Consider the following 20,262-nt stretch of genomic DNA (forward strand, 5'->3'; position numbering starts at 1 on the left):
TGTTATTTTAATCCTGGTGACATTTGGGGGGAAATTATCCCATGCATACCCTTGAACTCATAATGCACATCTCTGATAATTTGAACAATTAAGGGATCTCTGTTATCTTGTTTATTAAACTATAGGAAAGTAGGGACCACCAAGCCTATCATGAGCTTTTAATCGTCTGACAAAAGATGGAAATAAATTAAAAGGGTAAAACGTCCTCTGCTAGACCCTGTCAAGAGCAATGACTATAAAATGATGAGTATAAAATTGACACTGTTGTCAGCATAGTGTGGTCATTGATCTGGCTCCAGCATCTAAGAAAGTTCATTACTTCCCTGTTTCTGGAGTACAGGGGATTCTAATTACAGTTTGAAACTGGACTGGGATGTTAAACATTCATGTATGGACCCAGAGAAATTACTGATCCTCTTATGGTTACATTGTTCCAAGACAAACTTTAGACAAAAAAGAAACAGCTACTCTACTAATGATTGTGATACCTCTGTCACACTGTATCTAAGAGAAATAACTTGTTTTCCTGATTCAGATAATATTTGTTCAGTGAACTTTTAGAGGTTAAATAATATATTTGAAATTCAAAGTATAAATCACCTACAGTCCTGTCTCCCAACGATACACATACTCATATTCTTATAAATCTGATTTTGAAAAGACAAAAACAATCCCATTTGCATTAAAAATAAATGTGAGTAAACGAACAGAAATGCCTTGCAAATGCAGAAATGATAGATGTCATTTAACTGGCAAAGACATTAAAACTGTGGAGTCACACTGGTATCCAAGCCTGTACACTTAGCTACTCAGGATGCTGAGATCTGAGAATCATGGTTTGAAGCCAAGCCCAAGCATGAAAGTTTGTGAGATTCTTTTTTTTTTTTTTTTTAAAAATGTTTTAGCAGAGTGATGAATAGAGGGGTTACAGTTACCACTTAAGCCATGGCTCCACTTCCAGCTGTTTTGGTGCTTGATTAGAGACAAGAATCTCACATTGGAAGTGGAGCTGTGGCTTAAGTGGTAGAGTGATAGCTTTGAGAAAAGAAAAAAAAACACTGAAGGATGGCACTAAGGCCTGAGTTCAATCCCCAGGATGGACCCCAGATAAATAGATAGATGATAGATAGATATGTCTATATATAGATATACATATATATCATTAGGAATTTAAATTTAAACTAAAAGTTCCATCAAAATTAAAGTAAAATGAATTTATAATATAGCAATCAATAATAAACTCATTATGCGCTAACCTATGTAATGTATTTTTACGAAACATTTACGTATTGTAAACATGTCAGAGTCTGCCTTGAGAGTAGCTGGATTCATCCACCCACTACTGCTTATACCTGGGCTGATGTCTCATATTATACTGCTTCTAGAAAGGTCCATCTCATGCCCATGAGCAAATGAGATTACAATATTCCCAGGATCTGATCAAGAGGCTGAGATTTAAAGATCGAGGTTCAAACCCAACCAGGGCATTAAAGTCTGAGAGACTCTTATCTCCAACTAACTATCAGAAATCAGAAGTGGTGCTGTGGCTCAAAATGGCAGAGTACTAGCCTTGAGCTGAAGTGCTAAGGGACAACACCTAGGCCCAGAGTTCAAGTCCCATGACTGACAAGTCTATATTAGTATCATCTCCTGGTACATATGTTGAAATCCATGGATTTCATTCTGTATGAAGCATGTTGACATTACCCAAAAAAAGAACCTGACCCTTTGGGGATCTCATCCTACACTGTGCTGATATGCCAACCCAGTTCGTGGGAGACAGAATTTCTTGTGAGAAGACGACAGAGTTTGTGTCCAACCTTTTGCTAACACTTAGCCTGTAACTAACTCTGGCTGCCTGGCCATGGGTTTATTATCCCTTAGATAACAATTCTGAATTCTTATTTTGTCTTTAAGTGGAGTGAATTTTATTAAAAAATAAATTCTTCCTTAAGACACCCTTATTTATTCTTGTCATTCTTGCTTTCTCTTTTAAATGGAAACGCTTTGAAAGTAAAGGGACATTGTGCAATTACAGAGAAAAAGATATGCAAAGATAGAAGAAATTCTGACATATAGACAAGGAAATAGAGACTCTGGAAGCTAGAAGAAGCTAAGGACCCCTTTATGCTCCAACAGATTCTCTATTAGTCTCACAAAACTAGCATCAAGGCCTTCTAGAGAACTTCATAACAAGTCATTTAAAAGAAGAGAAGTAGAGTGTCCAGTTTGAACTTCCATCTTTTAGAGGTCAAGAGAGAATTGACAACTTTGTCCTAGGGCAGTTATTCCCCTTGGTACTAGGGCAGAATTAGGGCCCTAACGAGGAATCTGTCCACGTGAAAGGGGATGCAATGAGGAATTTACTAATGTTAACAGCATAAGAAGCACTTTATGCACAAGGAATGATGTGACAGCTGACAACAGGGCCTATTTCTTCTGCTCAAGTTTCATCTGTGCAACACAGACTTAGACAAATTGGACCACAGTCTACAAAGCAGCCCTTCCACGTTGCTTATGGCTTAGATTCATGAGAGTTCGTGATATTTACCTACGGCTCATTGCATTTCTCTGGGATAGAAAATCGCCACCGAAGTTGGCCTTGTTTGTTCATTTCCTTTATTAGCTCCAGATACTAATATGTTCATTCATTTTTTTCCCTTTTCATGTATTTCCCCAACAAATATATCCTAAAAGTGATTTGGCACACAACACCAACTGTGATATAGGAGAAGGAAAGAAGGCTGGGGAGGGGGGCACGTGGCAGAGAAGGATCCCTGGATGAGTCTCCTGTCTCACTTTATTGGAGCCTGAGTGGTTGCCAAGCGACACTGGCCTCAGCCAATAGGAAGCATCAAGGATGAGCTATGGCCCAGAGTGGCCCTGTGAGGACCGTATGATGGCGAAGCTGTGAACCGTGGTTCCCCTGTCCCTGCCCTGTCCAGAGTCTGTGGCGCTGCAGCCTCCCGGCTCTCATACTTAGTTGACCGGAGTTAGCATTATGCTTCTTTTTCCCCCCTTTGGTCACGAGGCTTGAACTCTGGGCCTAGGTGCTGTCCCTGAGCTCTTCAACTCAAGGCTAGCCCTCTACCTCTGGAGCCAGAGCGCCACTTCTGGTTTTGTGCTGGTTCATTGGAGATTAAAAGTCTCATGGTCTTTAGTGCCCCGGCTGGCTTTGAACTTCGATCCTCAGATCTCAGTCTCCTAAGTAGCTAGGATTACAGGCGTGAGCTACCGGGGCCCTGCTAAGCAGTATACTTTTTAATGAGGGAAAACTGAATGACACTTTTAAGATAATGACCATTATCAAAACAAAATGTATAATGTCTTAATTTGATCAATGAATTAAATGTCTAAATGCTATTTGTGGTCATCATATATAGAAATAAGTCGTGTTTCTTTGATTTTAAAAAATACAGTGAGATAAATATTTAACACTCTCTTGCATAAGATGCTATATATTATTTTTCAGAGTTCTAATTGATAAAGCAATCTGAACTGTATATGCATAATTATAATCTAGGCTAATAGTTAATAACCAGCCATTTTATTGGCCTTAAGAGTGTTCCGTGCAAACGGATTGTTGATCCCATTATGATTCTTCCTGTATACTATATGAAAGCTCAAAACTGTCAGTAAAATAATCCAATGCTTTTTCAATTGAAGCCCATCAGTGGCTGGTTTGGAAAAGGAGCCTTTTTTTAACAGTACTGACCAAGCTGTATGTTTTAGGAGCCTAGCCTGTGGAGCCAGATCCAGAATCTGAATCTCACTTCAGCTGCTTACTCTCTGTGTGACACTGGGCATTTGGTTAACCTTCTGACATTGGAGATGCAGCTCAGTGCTTGCCTAGCATGTACAGGACCCGAGACTGGATCTTCATCACTGCACAGGGAAAAATAGAGCTTCTGAGGGCTGAATATTGAAGTTCAAAACCAACCTCAGCATGAAAATCCATGTGACTGTTATCTCCACTCAATCAGCCAAAAACCAGAAGTGGAGCTATGGTTCAAGAGGTAGAGCACTAGCCTTGAGCAAAGATGCTGAAGAACTGAGTTTAAGCCCCAGGATCATAACAACAACAAAAACGACCTTAATTTTCTGTGTCTCTCTTCATATATAAGATGTGAGGAAAAGGGAGGCCCAGGAATGAGAACTTTCTTCAGCATTGTTTTAAGTTAAAGTAGTTCATCCATGTGAAATGGTTAGAGCTGGCTATTTTATTCTGAAACATACCATAAAGACAAAAGTAGAGAGTCCAGAGTTCAGCATAACTCCATTCCAACTTGGTCTTACACCACCCATGCCATCCCCTCCACAGAGGGAGGAGGCCCTGCAATAGCTCTTTTTCATAAGCATTACAAGATAATTAATTACTCACAAAGGGGGGTGCTTCTCCACTGGCCTTCTAGACCACAGTACAATTCTTTACCAGTTCCATTTTTGTACACTCTAGTGAAGGGACTTTGAAAATGTGGGGCAGGGTACTATTGTGCTGTTAGGTCCAAATTTGTAGACGAAAGCTGTCTCTGTGGATCACTGCCTCTATGGAAATCAATCTCACTTCTAAGGACTTATCCTACTCTGCGCATATTAATGACAAAACAGTGCTGAAAGATACAGTATACTGGAGAGGATGAATGGTCCTAGGAACAGATAATAATGCAATGTGAGTAGTGGGAATTGGATGGGAATCAGGAGTGGAGAATCAGAGAGGAATTTTCTGGAGATTTTTGAACACTGCTATAGATCTTGAATGCCAAACAAGCATTCCACACAGGATCAGCCTACATTTGTGTCTTTCCTCCTACTTATTATCCTTCACCACAAATGGAAACATCATTCAGATCAACCCACTATTTCTGTGTATCTTTATTCAGAATACCATGCCATTAGCAAGATATTCATTATCTACTTCCTACTTCATTTGCACTAAGTCTACCATATTTGTTTAGTTCATGTCCATAAATCTATTGTTCTCATTGTTGTAGGTAAGTACCTGGGACATAGTATTTGTTTTGTTTTTGTAATTTCATATTCATTACTAGTTCTGCAAGCTGATACTTATAGAACACGCAGTGTGTGATCTGTCTGATCATCTTTCAAAATGGAAACAATAAATGGTCTCCTCTGCACACAGATGCTAAAGAAGAGCCCTGCGTCTGCTAGTGCAAACACAGACATGCAGGATAAATTCATCTGTCTTCTGTCTATACTTTCTAGCAATAACTGGGGCTACTGAGGCTCCTTTGTGCCGCCACACAGCATATATCCTTCCAGGCCTGATGTCTCTGAAGTATTGCTTGCTTATTGCATTTGCCCCCTATAAAATTTCTTCTGCATCTAGGTCATTTTTTATTCTATCTTGTGTCTCACAGCACTGCCAGCGGAACACAACAGGGGAGCACTGTGAAAAATGCCTGGATGGTTACATTGGAGACTCCATCAGAGGTGTCCCTCGGTTCTGCCAGCCGTGCCCCTGTCCCTTACCCCACCTGGCCAAGTAAGTCTCAGAGGAAGATGTTTGGTTAATGATCATCCTCAACATTTTTCTCCCCCTGATCCAGAGTTCTGAGGGCTTTGTTTCCCCATAGTCTGCTCCGAACCTTGAGATGAAACCAAAAAAGAAGTCGGAAAGATCCCTAGTCTAAACAACCTTTGGGGAAAAGCTGAAGCACTTACATGTGATTAACTCTGTTCCCAAAATATTTGAAAGTGTCATAAATTCAGTAATGTCTTCTGAGTTTTATAAGCAAGGCTGTGATATCTTGGCTATCCCTATACCTATGGGGCAAAAAAAAGTCTAAATAGTCACACACACACACACACACACAAAAAAAAAAAAACAAACACACCACACATATACTTTTAGACTTATAAATACATGTATATTCATACTCACTGCTAGAAAAGAGAAAAAGAAGAAAATAACCAGATTTCCCTTAATTGTTTTCTTTCACTGAATATGAATATTGACTAACATTTCATTCATTCACATCATTCATTATGATGTGTCCAAATCCTACCACATGCCTAACAGTCAATGAGTTCAAACTTTCAAAGCCTTGTCTTTCTTTCAAAACTATAAAATGGCCTCAGACCTTGTTTTGTAATCTTTCATGTCTGACAGTGTTAATAATGTGTTCAAGATGGATGGTACTGAGATGGATTGAAGACACAGAAATATTCTTCTACCTCCACTTAAGAATGTCCTGATTTATGAGCTCTTTTGCCTCATCTAGATGTAATCTTTAATTGCTCATTCATATTCTGCTTTCAAACAGTAGTGCTAATAACATCTGATATTTATCATATTATTTTCCTGCCATAGTGTACTTATTTTATTAAATATGTTTGCCTCTGACTTCCAGTCATATACATTTATCTATAGAAATGAAGATGCCATACAACTCCACCTTCTCAGAAGAGTTTTGTAAGCTTTAATGTGCAATTTCTTGAGGCAGTTACATGAATTAAGAAGGCAATCTTAGTGATTCCTACACATTGTATTGTCTCATTCTTTTTTGGAATTTTTGACCCAGACATATGAGAAAACTTTCCTATCCTGACAATTATTTGGCATTAATATCTTGATATACATAGTTTTCTGTAGACTCAGACATCTTATGTATCTGCATTCATGCAAATATATATATTGAGCAATTCTGTGCTGGTAGAAAATGTTATTGCTTTAAGAAGTATTTATTAGTGTTTTTAATAATACAATATAATTACTTTTATTATGACATGTTCATTCATATATATAATGCATACTGATCATCTCAAATCACATCTTAGTCACTGACAGCACAACAAAAATCAAAGTTTTGTCTTTGTTAAGACAGTTCAAAGTACATCCATTTTTGAAGCTGCTACAAGTCTTTTTAATTAGCTATTCACTTTCTAATTACATGTTGTCATGTTGTAACTCTCTAGTGTACATGTTGTTTGATTCAACATATTGATTTATGTGCACAATGTGTTTTGATTAGTGTCATCCCTTCCTTCCCTCACCTACACCAATCCCACCCCTTCACTTGCCTAGATCCATTTTCACATGTGTACACAGAATTTTAAGGACTGTCTTGACCCACTATTGCTCTCTCTGCTTGTCCATGTCCCTCCCCTTAATTCTATCTCCCCTTCCATAAAAGACAAGTTTCAACTTTCTGGTATTCAGCCAGTGAGTCTTTATCTTTTCATCCTAGTACTATGATTGAACCAGAAGCACTTTCCTAGGCCATTAGCTCATTTCAATGAATGAGGCAGCACCTTTCCAATTGGTTGATGAATGTCTGCCCTGAGAGAGGAAGTAGTTTCCAAAGACATCAAGATTCATCATTTGCACCTATGCCATATGGAAACCTGCGAAGATCTGGAGTTCAAAATAACTGTAAAGGAGATTTGGAAATGTGCTCGCAAGGCTCACATTTACAGAGAAAAAAAATGTCTCTGTAGTACAGGCTTGATGTTGTAGAACCTGGTGAAAATTAATGCATAAACAATACTTTGTAGGTAAACATATTGTGGGCATGATCAAGCATGAGAGACCTTCTCTAAGATTGTACAGATTTTTCTCTGTAGTAGCAATACTTTCTAGGAAAAAAAACTGTCTTCCAAAGCACAAGGGGTAAGGAGAGGGATTTTTTTTAATTAAAGAATTTATTAACGTTGATTTTTACATCATATTTTAAATGAAAAGTTTAACAAACAAGTGTTCAAGAAGGGAATTTCTATTTACGATCACTAGGACTTAGTACTTAGAACTTAACCAAAATTAGGCTAAGGGTTTGTATGTCATAGAAACATATTAATTTATGAAATAAAACATTATGTCTATAGAGTCATAGGTTTTTATGTCTATATGGTTATGTTTATATTTCCATTACCATGTCCATAGCATTGGGTATGCAGTTATTGAGTCCTCGCTCTTGTACGCTTTGGATTTAATAACCACATCTTAAGGATACCATGCACCTTTTGTTCCTTAGGTCTTGACTTGTCTCACTCAACATGATTCACTCTAGATTCATCTACTTCCCTGCGAATGCCAACATTTTATCTTGTCTGTTGGCTATGTAGAATTCCACTGTGTATATATACCACATTTTCTGTATCCATTCATCTGCAGTAGGGCATCTGGATTGTTTCCATTACCTGGCTATTGTGAATAGTGCAGAGATGAACATAGCTGAGCAGATGTCCTTATAATATCTTGGGTCATGCTGTTCAGGATAGATGCCCAGAAGTGGTATGGCGGGATCATAGGGAAGGTCTATTTTCAGTTCTTTAAGAAACCCTCCACACTGCTTTCTAGAGTGACTGAACTAGTTTACATTCCCACCAGCAGTATAGTAGGGTTCCTTTTTCAAGGAGAGGGATTTAATGATCACAGAACAAATTTGCTTGGATCTCACAAAGATCCGATCATTAATCTGGCCTTGTTAATAACTTGGTTAGCAAATTTCAAATATTAATCAGAAAGCTTATCAAAAGTCAAATGTTCCTTTGCCCTTTTCACTTTCAAAAGATATCCCTCTGGAATTTCTATAATAAAAAAAAAACTCTTCAGAAAAGATGTGGAAACTGAACTACACTTGAAAGATCCACAGGTTGAGCTTATCCAGGTCAGAATTTAGGTGTCCAGCTAACAATGGCCACATCAGAAAGCAAGGAAATCATGCTCCAGTGAGTTAAACAAACAGAACTAAGTCTTTTTGCTTGAAACTACCCCCAAGGCTTTTCCAAGAGAGGTAGTGGATGTAGTCATGAGAGTGTAATGAGAAAAATGTAGTGTTTTCATTTTCCTAGACAATACTAGAGGATTCTCTAAAAAATGTGACTATTACTGCTTATTGTTTTTTAAGTTTAAAAAAAAAGACAATGCATAGCTAGTATTCTTCCTCTCTGTCTGGAGCTCCCAAAACTGAAGGTCACACTGATGCTTCTAGGGACCATTTGCAGAGTTCACTCATTTATTTTGGGCTGCCTAGACATCCTTCATGTCTACCAGTATTTATGGTAATCACTCCAATTAGGGAAAATGTCATCTGTTTGAAACAGTAGGACATTCGTGAAAAGCAGACAACTCAGACACCTTCAAAAGAAGGATTCCATAGACAGGGTCTCTTTAAATCTCTAAAGAATATGAGCAAGCAAAATAAAGGGGAAAAGGCCAAGGTAATATAATTTCACTGGAATGTTTTTACTAACCAGAGTGAGAAAATATATTGGGGATATTGCTTTTTGCTGAGAAGCACATACGGTTTTCTAACTAGTTTTATAAATGGCTTCAAACAAAGCAAACATATCCATTTGCTTTCCTTCCAACATCATTAGAGTAAAATTGCTGATACTTGCAAGAACACGAGAGCAGTAGGTCATGGTACATTGATTTGCACAGTGCTTAAACCTAGACTCATTTAAAAGTCTTTAAAATTTTTCACACACTCACACACCAATGCCCTGATTCATGTGTCAGTTTGAAATTTTCCACACATGTGGAAAGTAATGCTTCATCTTTCCAGTCTTAATAATTAGGGTATGTATTTATTCTGCTGGACCACATTTTATTAATTTTCTATCCTATCTCCTAATTTTTTATTGCCAAAAGAGGAAAAAGGAGGAGGACAGGAGGATGAGGACAAGGACAATAAGGAGTAGAGCAAGGAGGAGGGGGAAAGAGCTGAAGAAGAAAGAGGGGTGGAAGAGGAGGGAATGGGGGGAAGGAGGAGGAAGCAGAGGGGGGAAGGGAAAGAGGCAGAAAAGCAAGGAGGAATGAAGAGACAAAGGAAAAGAGGGAAAAGACTAAAGACTGGAAGAAGAAAAGGAAAGAGGAAGAAGAGACAAGGGGGAAGAAGGAAATGGAGGAGGAGTGAGAAAGAGACAAGAAGAGAAAGAAAAGGAAGAGGGGAGGATAAGCAGAAGGAGAAGAAGAAAAAGGAAATGGCTTTTTTGCTTGGGGGCTTACCTTCACACTGTTCAGATTTAGCTAGTCCCTTCAACTTAGCCCAGTCTTCACAGTACACAGTGAAAGAAACTAAAGTTATATGGAAATTATAGAGTATAATTTACTACTCATTCTTGATCTTTAAAGTCTGATTTAGTGTTTGAGAGAAAAGATATTCACTACCTTAAGTGTGTAACTGTAACCCCTCTGTACGTCACCCTGATAATAAAATTGAATTAAAAATAAATAAGTAAATCTAGTGGGAAAATTTTTAATGATAAATCTTAAAAACATCTAAAATTATAGGCAAAATTTATTTTATTTCTGGTTTTAGAATATGTATTCTAGACCTATATCTGAAACTTAAATATAATATACACATTGTATATACATACATATACATGTGGAATATCAAGTGACATGCTAGAAATCCCTACTGCTTCAAGCAAAAATAATGGAATAGTTAAATGAAGAAATAAAGAAACCTGGACAATGATACCAACAACTGAGTGGCAACTTTAGATTTCCTAGATGTTAGATGTCCTGACATGTAAGGATTTAACATAAATAAACTGATCACATCCATTAAAACACGAGGAGGACTGAGGTAGAAACTGACCTAATCAAAAGTTAAGACAGTCTTTTCAATGACATGGAATTGATTATCCATTTACAATTCTAGTTTTGCAGAATCCTGCTATAGGAAAAATGGAGCTGTTCGGTGTATCTGTAAAGAAAACTATGCTGGACCTAACTGTGAAAGGTAAGTAAATAAAATTCTTTGTTTTCTATGTGTTAAAAGAAGTTTTATGGGCCAGAATGTAGTTCAGTGGCAAAAGTAATGCAATGTTCTGGATCCAATCTCCAGTACCAAATAAAGAAAAGACAAAAAGAAGAAGCTTTATGTTTCTTACACTCATTAGCTCTGCCCATTTCCTTTCAGTGGGCCTTGAAGAGGATGCTTAGCATGAAGGGACACATTTCAGGGGAGCTTTCCCCAAATTCCAGGTCCTGATGCAGCTCTAACAATGTGTTCTTTGAGTCAAAGCCTCAGTTCAGGCTATATGAATAGGGGAAGAGGAAGTTAAGTGTGTGTGTGTGTGTGTGTGCGTGTGTTCAGAAGATTGTCTAAACAGTTTTAATTACCCTCACAAGATCAAGATACAGTGATGTTTCCTATGTAAATAAAAAGTATATACTGTCATTGAGCAATATACTGGCAAAAAAGTAACACTATCCTATTATTATTTCTTACACCTTATCCTTAATGTGAACAAATAATAATGAGGATTCAGATTTTCTGAATCCCTCCTTAGTATGTACACATGACACTTCCTTTACATTTTTCTGAGCTCTGCTCAACGAAGATGTGACAGGACATGAAGCTTCCCACTGAATAATTTCCTGCTAAGATGGTTGCCATTTACCTGTCAGCTCCTCTTAACTTTCTCAGATGAAATGCCTTTCACAAAAAGAATTCCACAGAGCAGTACCCCTATTGGTAATGGAAACACTCACACTAGCCAGCCTCACCTCTATGTTCAGGCAGCTGGATGATAGATAGGGAAGGTCCTGGTCAAACATGTCATCTCATCGCCTACCTGCAGGCTGCTCACCTCAGTAGCAGAACACACAAGACAGCCCCTGTGCAGGGCTCACAAATTCAACCTGCAGAGTTTTTCAAAACATTCAGCAGATTTATATGGCTATCTATTTATTTATTTATAAGCAATCTTCCTCCAAAGAAAACAGATTTTAAAAAAACCCTCTGGATTGTTAACATGAGTGATTTTTAAACATACAAAATACAGATGACTCTTCCATTCAGACACCATGGAATTTTTTCTTTTCCTCGTTACTGTTATTACTGGAAGGAACATGAAAGCCGTAGACTCCCATTAGTTTCATCCCCTTCAGGAGACCAACAAAAGTGATCTGATTCAGTTGTTTGAGATATGTGACACAATCATTCTGTAGTTCCTTCGTTGGCGACAAAGGAATCTGGGACACAGATTTGCCCATCTTCTGACTCTGAGATTTAGAACCCTACAGAGGGGTCTAATGTCTCAGCTAAGATTGGAGCTGTTTCTCTGAGGTTAAACTCAATGAATCTGATAAGGCCTGAGCGCTGTTACTAATGGATAGTTGTTATCTCTCCAGAGAGGAGTTAATGGTCCCTCACAGGGCCCTGCTGAGCAAGTGCAAGGCCTAGCAAAAGAGCAGTACACTTGACTGGAAGGGCATACCAGAGCACACTGGTAGATCATTAATTTTGTCAGCCATCTAGGCCTCTACCCTGACACAAGACAGCATGCCTACCAGACACAAGGCTGCAGATAACAGATTCCCTCCCCACCCCACCCCACATGGGAAGATCCTGGGATCAGCCATCACCCAGTGAGGCTGGGTCAGAGCTGATATGTATCCTAGACCCGAATTGACAGAATTTAGGAAGAACACTATTTTGGGAAGTGGATGTAGACTGTTAATGAGATTTAGCATTGGCCTGCTTCTCAATTCGATCACTCTGTGATCCTCTGGGGTAAGTTATTTGATCTCAGAGCCAATTCCTACTTCTACAGACTGAGAAAACGAAGGGAGCCACCTCAGAGGACTGTCATGAAGTCTGTCATCAGCTTTGTCTATGGCACCTGGCACTTTCATAAATGCTTATTGAGGATGAACTGGTAATCCAGGTCACTGTCCAGCTCCTGCCCCTGGCAGAACATGTGCCTAGAAAGAGCTGGTTCATCTTCCTGAATCTGTTTCATGTAATACAGATTATGACTTCAGATGATATTTCCTTTATTCACTGCTTCCCACACCCCCCACCTCTGCCTGCTTTGCATTCCTTGTCTGTCAGCCTTACCACCATTCTGAGAGTAAGTCAAACTTTGCCATTTTTCTGATGAGAAAACTGAGCCAAGGGAAGTCAGGTCACTACCCAGTGTGGAACACCAGACTTGAGTACTTTGGTCAAAAGTTTGGATTCTTGCCCTGTCCCCATACAGCTTTTCCTAAATGCTTTCCTAAGCACCCTGATGATCTGAGACAAGCCCCTGAGATGCAGAGAAGCACTGCTAACCTGTGGCTAACCTGTGGCTAGCCTGTGAAATTTCCTTTGATAGAGGGCTGCCTCCCCCAAGGGCTGAAGCTAGTCTTCTTTTCTTGGCCCATTCACCTGCATGAGGAGGCAGATTACACACAAAAAAAAATGATCCCACAATCCAGGTGAGGAGAATGCATGCAGGTACTGCTTCATCTACTGGTTCTCATGCAACATTGATGACAGGATAGGAAACGGACGATAAAACCACCAGAAAGGAAAACACACATGCTACAGCCAAGGGTTGAGGTATATGCCTGCAGTCTAGGAGCACCATCTGAGCCCTGCAGTTTTAGGACTACCTTAGGTAACAGAATGAGACACTGTCTCTTCAAATATATAAGCAACATCCATGTCAGAGTGGAGAAAGACTTCTATTCCTACACAGGGGCTGCTTCATCCCAAACAAGGTGGCCTTAGTTATTTTGGATTTGTACTTGACCCTGGAACTGTGGGGAGTTTTTCTGTTTTGAGTTTATAAGCCAAGTTCTTAAGTTGTCTGAGTTAAGCATCAACCTAATCTGTGTTTTCAATGAACTGGTGAACTTGGACCTCTCAGTGAGAGCTTTTCAAAACATTCAGCAGATTTATATGGATATCTATTTCAAACAAAAGAAAAGAGTAATCCAATCCAAGAACACTCAGGGTCTTTCTGTACTTGGACCTGATTTCATCAAATGGTAGTGGTTTCATCTGTTTGCTGAATACCACAAACTGGGTCATGTATAAAGAAAGAAAGTGATTATGTTTCATTCTGGAGACGAGAGACATCCAAGATGGAGGAGCTACATCTGAGACCCTCCTTGCCAGGTGGGACTCTGAGAAGTTCCAAGATGTCACAGAACATCAGATAGCAAAACAGAGCTAGCTAGCCAGAGAGAACTCACTATACTGTGCAAGTCCATTCCCATGATAATCATCCATTTGTTCACTCCTGAGTGGACTCATCCAAATTACCTCTCAAGTATTATTAACATATGCCTTTGGAGATTAAATCTCTAACCCATGAAATTCAATTTCTAACACATTCCACATATGGCAGGTGTTTCCTTAGTGTCTCTTCTCAACTCCTCTCTACCACCCACTGAGCAGACTGTTGAATGGTGAGGCCTGGGAACCCACATTTTGGCTTTCTGTTTGGTTCCCAGGCACAGAGTTCTCTGTTTGGTGGAAGATTCCAAGCCTCTAAAGTCACAGCAATCTAACAGAACAGTATTCTTCACAACAACTTAAGAAACATCAGCATCCCTAAAATATGGAGGTTCATGGGCTCCCACAGAATATTTTCTTAATTTTATATTTAACTCCAGTGTCAAGCATGGGGGGAAAAAAGAGTTCATTGAATCACGTTTGGAACTTTCTGTAAGGCTCCCTACCTCCATGTAAGGAAAAAAGCAGCAGGGCTGGCAGTGTGCCATGACACGTGGAAGGCAAATTGCAGTGGAATGGCTTCTCTAGGCAAACTGAAAAGTGAGTCCTCACATAGCTGATAGAAGGATCTGCACACAGAACTCAGATGACTGCCAGCCACAGAGCTCCTCCCAAGAGGCATTCCACTGCAACAAAGCAACGCCCCAACTATCTTGAGTAATGCTCTTAATTTGCATTTGATTAGCTGTGCTTTCATTACATTCCATTTGAAAGTATATTGGGGTATTCAAGACATATGTGAGCCCTAGACATTTAAAGTTTCCATTTGGTTTAGTATATGCAATATTTCATTTTAAAATGCACATTCTTTTTTAAAAAAACATGCCAAACTATATATAATATCTAAAGATAACTGTGCTTTGCTCATTCCACCTCTTACTCTATCATGTAGCATGGAATATTCACACCACTCACACTGTCTTCTCAGTCAAGCTCATGACTCTTACCTTTGCGAGCCTCTGCGTACCTTCTTCCCAAAAGCCTTTCTCCTCCATCCCGCTTTAAATGCCACACATTGTGTGTGCTGCCCCCAAAATGAATCCAGGCCCAGCTGGTGAGCTTCCACTAAGACTATAGTCACAATGATAAAAGTTATAGAGCGTTTAACGTGTGCCAGGCACTTTCCATACAGTGAAGCATTTACCCCTCAAAATAATATTATGGGATATTATCTTTATGCTGAGACTCAGAAAGATTAAGTCTCTTGCTTATACAACTCACACAGTGATGTGTGTGTGTGTGCACATACACACATGTGCACGCACGTGTGCTAATCCCAGGGTTTAAACTCAGGGTCTGGGCTCTGTTGCTAAGCTTTTTTTACTCAAAGCTAGTGCTCTACCACTTGAGCAACAGCTCTACTTCCAGCTTTTTGGAGGGTAATTGGAGATGAGACTGTCACAGGCTTTCCCACCTGAGCTGCTCTTTGAACCATGTTCTTCACTTCTCAGAGTAGCTAGGATTACAGGAGTCAGCCACTGATGCCCAGTTTGACAATGGCTTTAAAAAAATGTTTATGTACTACCTGACAAAAATTGATACCTTATTTATTTATTTATGTATTATTCCCAAGTACAGTATCTGGCACTTATTCATATACATATACATCACTTTTCTTCAACCAAAGAAACACAACAAAACAAAACACTGCGAGTATTCATCCACATACACACACATGACTAGAGTCAGTAATTTCTCACCTGTTACACCTTCACCTCCCCCACCCTATCCTAGAACATCAACAAAGAATGATGTAGAAATAACCACTCTGGTCAGCTGAAGGGAAGGTAAAAATGGAAGAGGTCTGCCATGGTAGGTACTGGAAAATACACAAGCATTATAGAAGGAGCTTTGAAATTCTGATTCTTCTCCTAGTTGCACTGTCTGAAATTTATTCTGATTCTGTCTGAAGGTGTGGAGTCTCTTCAACAAGTTATCAGCTCTATTATTTGCACAGAGTTCTTATTCCTCTCTCTGGACTCTTCTTACCTTAATACCTTGAACAGGTTAATTACATTGTTCTAGCCTTACTTCCCAGGCTTTCATAAAGAAGTGGAGCATTTAAGTGATATCTGCTTTATCACAAGTGTGGGATTTTTTTCTTTCCTTTAAAATGTTATTTATCAAAAAAATGTTATTTATCCTCAAAAATAGCTGCTTAGTGGTCCCTCCCAGAAACGTTCTGGCACCATAGTCTGTGAACTTGCCCATGCTAAAATAAAAGCACTTAGTAATAGCTGTACATCCCTAGGAGAGAAAAAAAACAAAATAACAAGGAGAGGGGAAGTATACCAGTATCTCCCTAAATATCAGTTGTTGGTCAAAATCATCTACAGGGATGCATTATCCTCATAAACTGACACGTTGGACTGAAACCCATTAATACAAGTACTTAAAGATAACTGTAAAAAAAAAAAAAAGAATTTTTAAGCTGAGTACCAGTGGATCAAGCCTGTAATCCTAGCTATCTAGGAGGCTAAGATCTGAGGATCACGGTTCAAAGCCAGCTTAGGCAGAAAAAGCCTGTGAGACTTTTATCTCCAGTAAAATACTCAGAAAAAGGCAGAAGTAGCACTGTGACTCAACTGGCATGGCACTAGCTTGGAGCATAAAGAGGCTCAAGGACAACGCCCAGGCCCAGAGTTCAAGCCCTAGAACTGGCAAACAAAGAATAACAAATTGAAGAGAAAGAAAATTTTCAAAATAAAATAGGTCTAAAATGAGAAAATAGGGCCGGGAGTTTGGCCTACTGGTAGAGGGCTTGCCTAGCATGCACAAAGACCCGGGTTCGATTCCTTGGTACCACATACATAGAAAAAACCCCAGAAGTGGTGCTGAAGCTCAGGTGCTAGAGCTCTAGCCTTGAGGAAGTCCACAGACAGTGCTCAGGCCCTGAGCTCAAACCCAGGACTGGCAATAAAAAAAATTAGAAAATAATCATTTTCTGAACAATATATCTTCAGTTTTCCATTTCCCCAAAAATTAACTGAAAGGACAAAGTTTATATGCTACAATCCTTCCATTTACATTGTAAACTTGTCTATTTTCTCTGGCTAGTTCAAGTCATTAATAGATGTAGAAATGAGATCTTGGAAAATGAACAGGCACATGATGTTAGATTCTAGGGCTCCAATACTGACTCTGAAGATAAGTATTGGCCCTTCTATATCTTTGTTCTTTTTGAGGTCAGGATTGGACACATAAATAGCATTTGATTGTTTCACTGTCATAATCACCAATTATTAATTAGTTAATACCACATTCATGAAGTCAAAATACATTAAACCTGCAAGTAAATCATTTCATTCCTCAGGGTCTAGCTTGTTTATCTATAAATGTAGGGAGATATAGAGATCAATCAATAAATAACCCTTCACCTTGCCTGCAAAGCCTATTGGAACAGGAGTTTTAACTGTAACTTCAGAATTGCCTCTGAGCTTACCACTGAAAGGTAGTCCTGAAGCTCAGAGTAGCTGAGAGTAGACTGAGATTCCAGACTGGAAATTTTGGTTTGCCTCCTGTGGAAGACCAGGAGACAACCTGTGGAGATCAGATGCAGTTAAATCAAATGGAAAAAAATTAAAAAGGAAAAGAAATAAGCATCTGGCCTCTGTGAGCTTGGGCAAGTCATCTTTCCCCCCTCTCAGACCTTCAAATTCCTAGCTACACATGGAGGTGGAAGATCTGAGTCCCATTTCCATGAATCTTGAGTCTGGTTGTGCTTGTTTGGTTAACTGCAGTTAAGACTAGAAAGTTAATGCGGACACATGTCCCCCAGATGAATAATATATGCTCCCTTGGGGACCAGCGGACCTGTAAGTCTTGAGTTAAAAAAATATGAGGACGTGTGAATAACAAGTTCATTGAACATTTCCTTTTAGGATGTCTCTTTGTGGGGTTATAAAACTTACATTCATCCTCATCTTTTCCATAGACTTTGATTTCAAGAATTCACTATAATATGTTTAATTCATTTCCTGCTCTTTCAGAGCACGAGCTGTGTGTTTTTGCTCTTCCTGTCTCCCTCTATGCCTTACAGAAAATAGACATGAATTGTCCCTCTGTTGGATGGATTTACTTATTCATTTTTAGCAGCAGCAGTGTGGTTCAGAGTAGAGCAAAGGAAAGAACATGGGGATTGGAAAATCTGCCTTGCATGCGAACTTCTTAAGTATTTGTCTCTGGAGAATTGAAGTGGCATCTCAGGCTCAGAATGCCAAGCTTCTGTGGCCTTTCAGGTGCCAGGGATAATTAAAATCTCACCGAAGACAAGCAGTGACATAGAATGCAAGCCAAGAGAGCAAAGGTGGATCATGTGATACATCACAACTTTACCAGAAAACTGAGACATGGGAACAAAGACTGGGATTAAACCACCACATGGTGAAGGTCATTCGCAAAGGAACCTGGAATTATAGACACAATATTCTTTATTTCCCTGATGTTCTTAATCATGGTTCTCTTTAGGATAGGATAGTATTATTATTGTTGTTGTTATTGGCTGGGGCTAGCTGATTTTCTTGGAAAATCCTCCCTTCCGACTCCAAGGGCAGCACCCCAACCCAAGAACTCTGCACACTGTTCTAGTCTCTCACTCTGACTGCCTGACCATCAATCCCATTGCAGGCAACCACATGGACCCTCCTGCCACTCCCAATTAGTCCTAGTGTGGGCTCCACAGCAAAGGATATTTACATCCAGCCAGCAGAATAGAGAGTGGGGTAGATAATAAAACATAGTATAGTCAGCATAGCATAGTATGACCTCTATACTATGTTCCCAAAGTTTGAGCCACACTTTAAAAGTGCAATTTCACAAACTATCCCTATTCCCAGATGACATAATCCTCTACTTGAGTGACCCAATAAGCTCCACTCCCAAACTCCTAAAATTAATAAACTATTTTAGCAAAGTAGCAGAATATAAAATTAATCTTCAGAAGTCAGTAGCCTTCTTGTACACCAACAATACACAAACAGAAGGCCAAATCAAGAAAATGATCCCATTCACAATAGCCCCCAAAAGAATAAAATACCTAGGAATTAATTTAACCAAAGATATAAAGGAATTATTTAATGAAAACTATAAAAGTCTAACAAAAGAAATTAAAGAGAATACTAGTAAATGGAAAGACATCCCATACTCATGGTTAGGAAGAATCAACATAGTGAAAATGGCTATACTGCCAAAATGATATACAAATTCAATCCAATTCCCATCAAAATCCCAAAGACATTCTTTATTTAAATAGAAGATATAACCCAAAGGTTCATATGGAACAAGAAAAAACCTAAAATAGCCAAAACAATTCTAGGCAAAAAGAGCAATGCAGGTAGTATTACAATACCAGACTTCAAACTCTACTATAGAGACATAATAACAAAAACAGCATAATATTGGCACAAAAATAGACCAGAAGATCAATGGAACAGAATAGAAGATCCAGAAATAGAGCCACATACCTATCGTCAACTTGTATTTGACAAAGGAGCCAAAGATTTACAATGGAACAAACACAGTCTATTCAATTTTTGGTGCTGGCAAAACTGGGCAGCCACATGCAGAAAACTAAAAATTGACCCTAGCCTTTCGCGATGCACAAGCATTAACTCAAAGTGGATCAAAGACCTCAGTGTCAGACTGGAAACCATGAAACTGCTACATGATAGAGTAGGAGAGACACTGGAACTCGTAGGTACAGGCAAAAGATTCCTGAACAGAATCCCAGGGTCAAAACAGATTGGAGAGAGAATCGATAAATGGGACTACCTAAAAAACAGTTTCTGCACAGATAAAAGCATAGTCGCAAACGTAGAGAGACAGCCAACCAACTTGGAAAAGATATTTACCAATAATACATCAGACAAATGCTTAATATCCAGTATGTACAGGGAACTCAACAAACTAATCCCTCCCAAACCCAACAAACCATTCACTAAATGGACAAGGGAACTAAAGAGAGACTTATTATCAAAGAAGAGATTAAAATCCCAGAAAAACATATGAGAAAATGTTCATCATCCATGGTCATAAAGGAAATGCAAATAAAAGCAACCCCAACAAGAATGGCCACGATTTTGAACTCAGACAATGACAGATGCTGGCGGGGTTGTGGAGAAAAAGGATTGTAAACTAGTTCAGCCACTCTGGAAAGCAGTGAAGGTTTCTTAAAGAGCTGAAAATTGACCTTCCCTACAATCCCACCTTACCACTTCTGGGCATCTACCCTGAACATCATAACCCAAGATATGATAAGGACACCTGCTCAACTATGTTT

At 39.1% G+C, this 20,262-nt stretch overlaps 1 protein-coding gene across 1 annotated transcript in view; it reads left to right on the forward strand.

Annotated features, from left to right (window-relative positions):
• Lama4 (laminin subunit alpha 4) overlaps positions 1-20,262 on the forward strand; it is a 132,566-nt gene that overhangs the window by 37,886 nt on the left and 74,418 nt on the right. The window contains exons 4-5 of the mRNA XM_090338257.1: positions 5,379-5,503; positions 10,632-10,712. Of these exons, the coding sequence (XP_090194383.1) occupies positions 5,379-5,503; positions 10,632-10,712 (206 nt within the window). The remainder of the gene's footprint in view (positions 1-5,378; positions 5,504-10,631; positions 10,713-20,262) is intronic.

The sequence above is a fragment of the Megascapheus bottae genome, chromosome 8 (genome assembly GCF_031878675.1).
Source record: "Megascapheus bottae isolate mThoBot1 chromosome 8, mThoBot2.hap1, whole genome shotgun sequence".
Classification (NCBI taxonomy): Eukaryota; Metazoa; Chordata; class Mammalia; order Rodentia; family Geomyidae; genus Megascapheus; species Megascapheus bottae.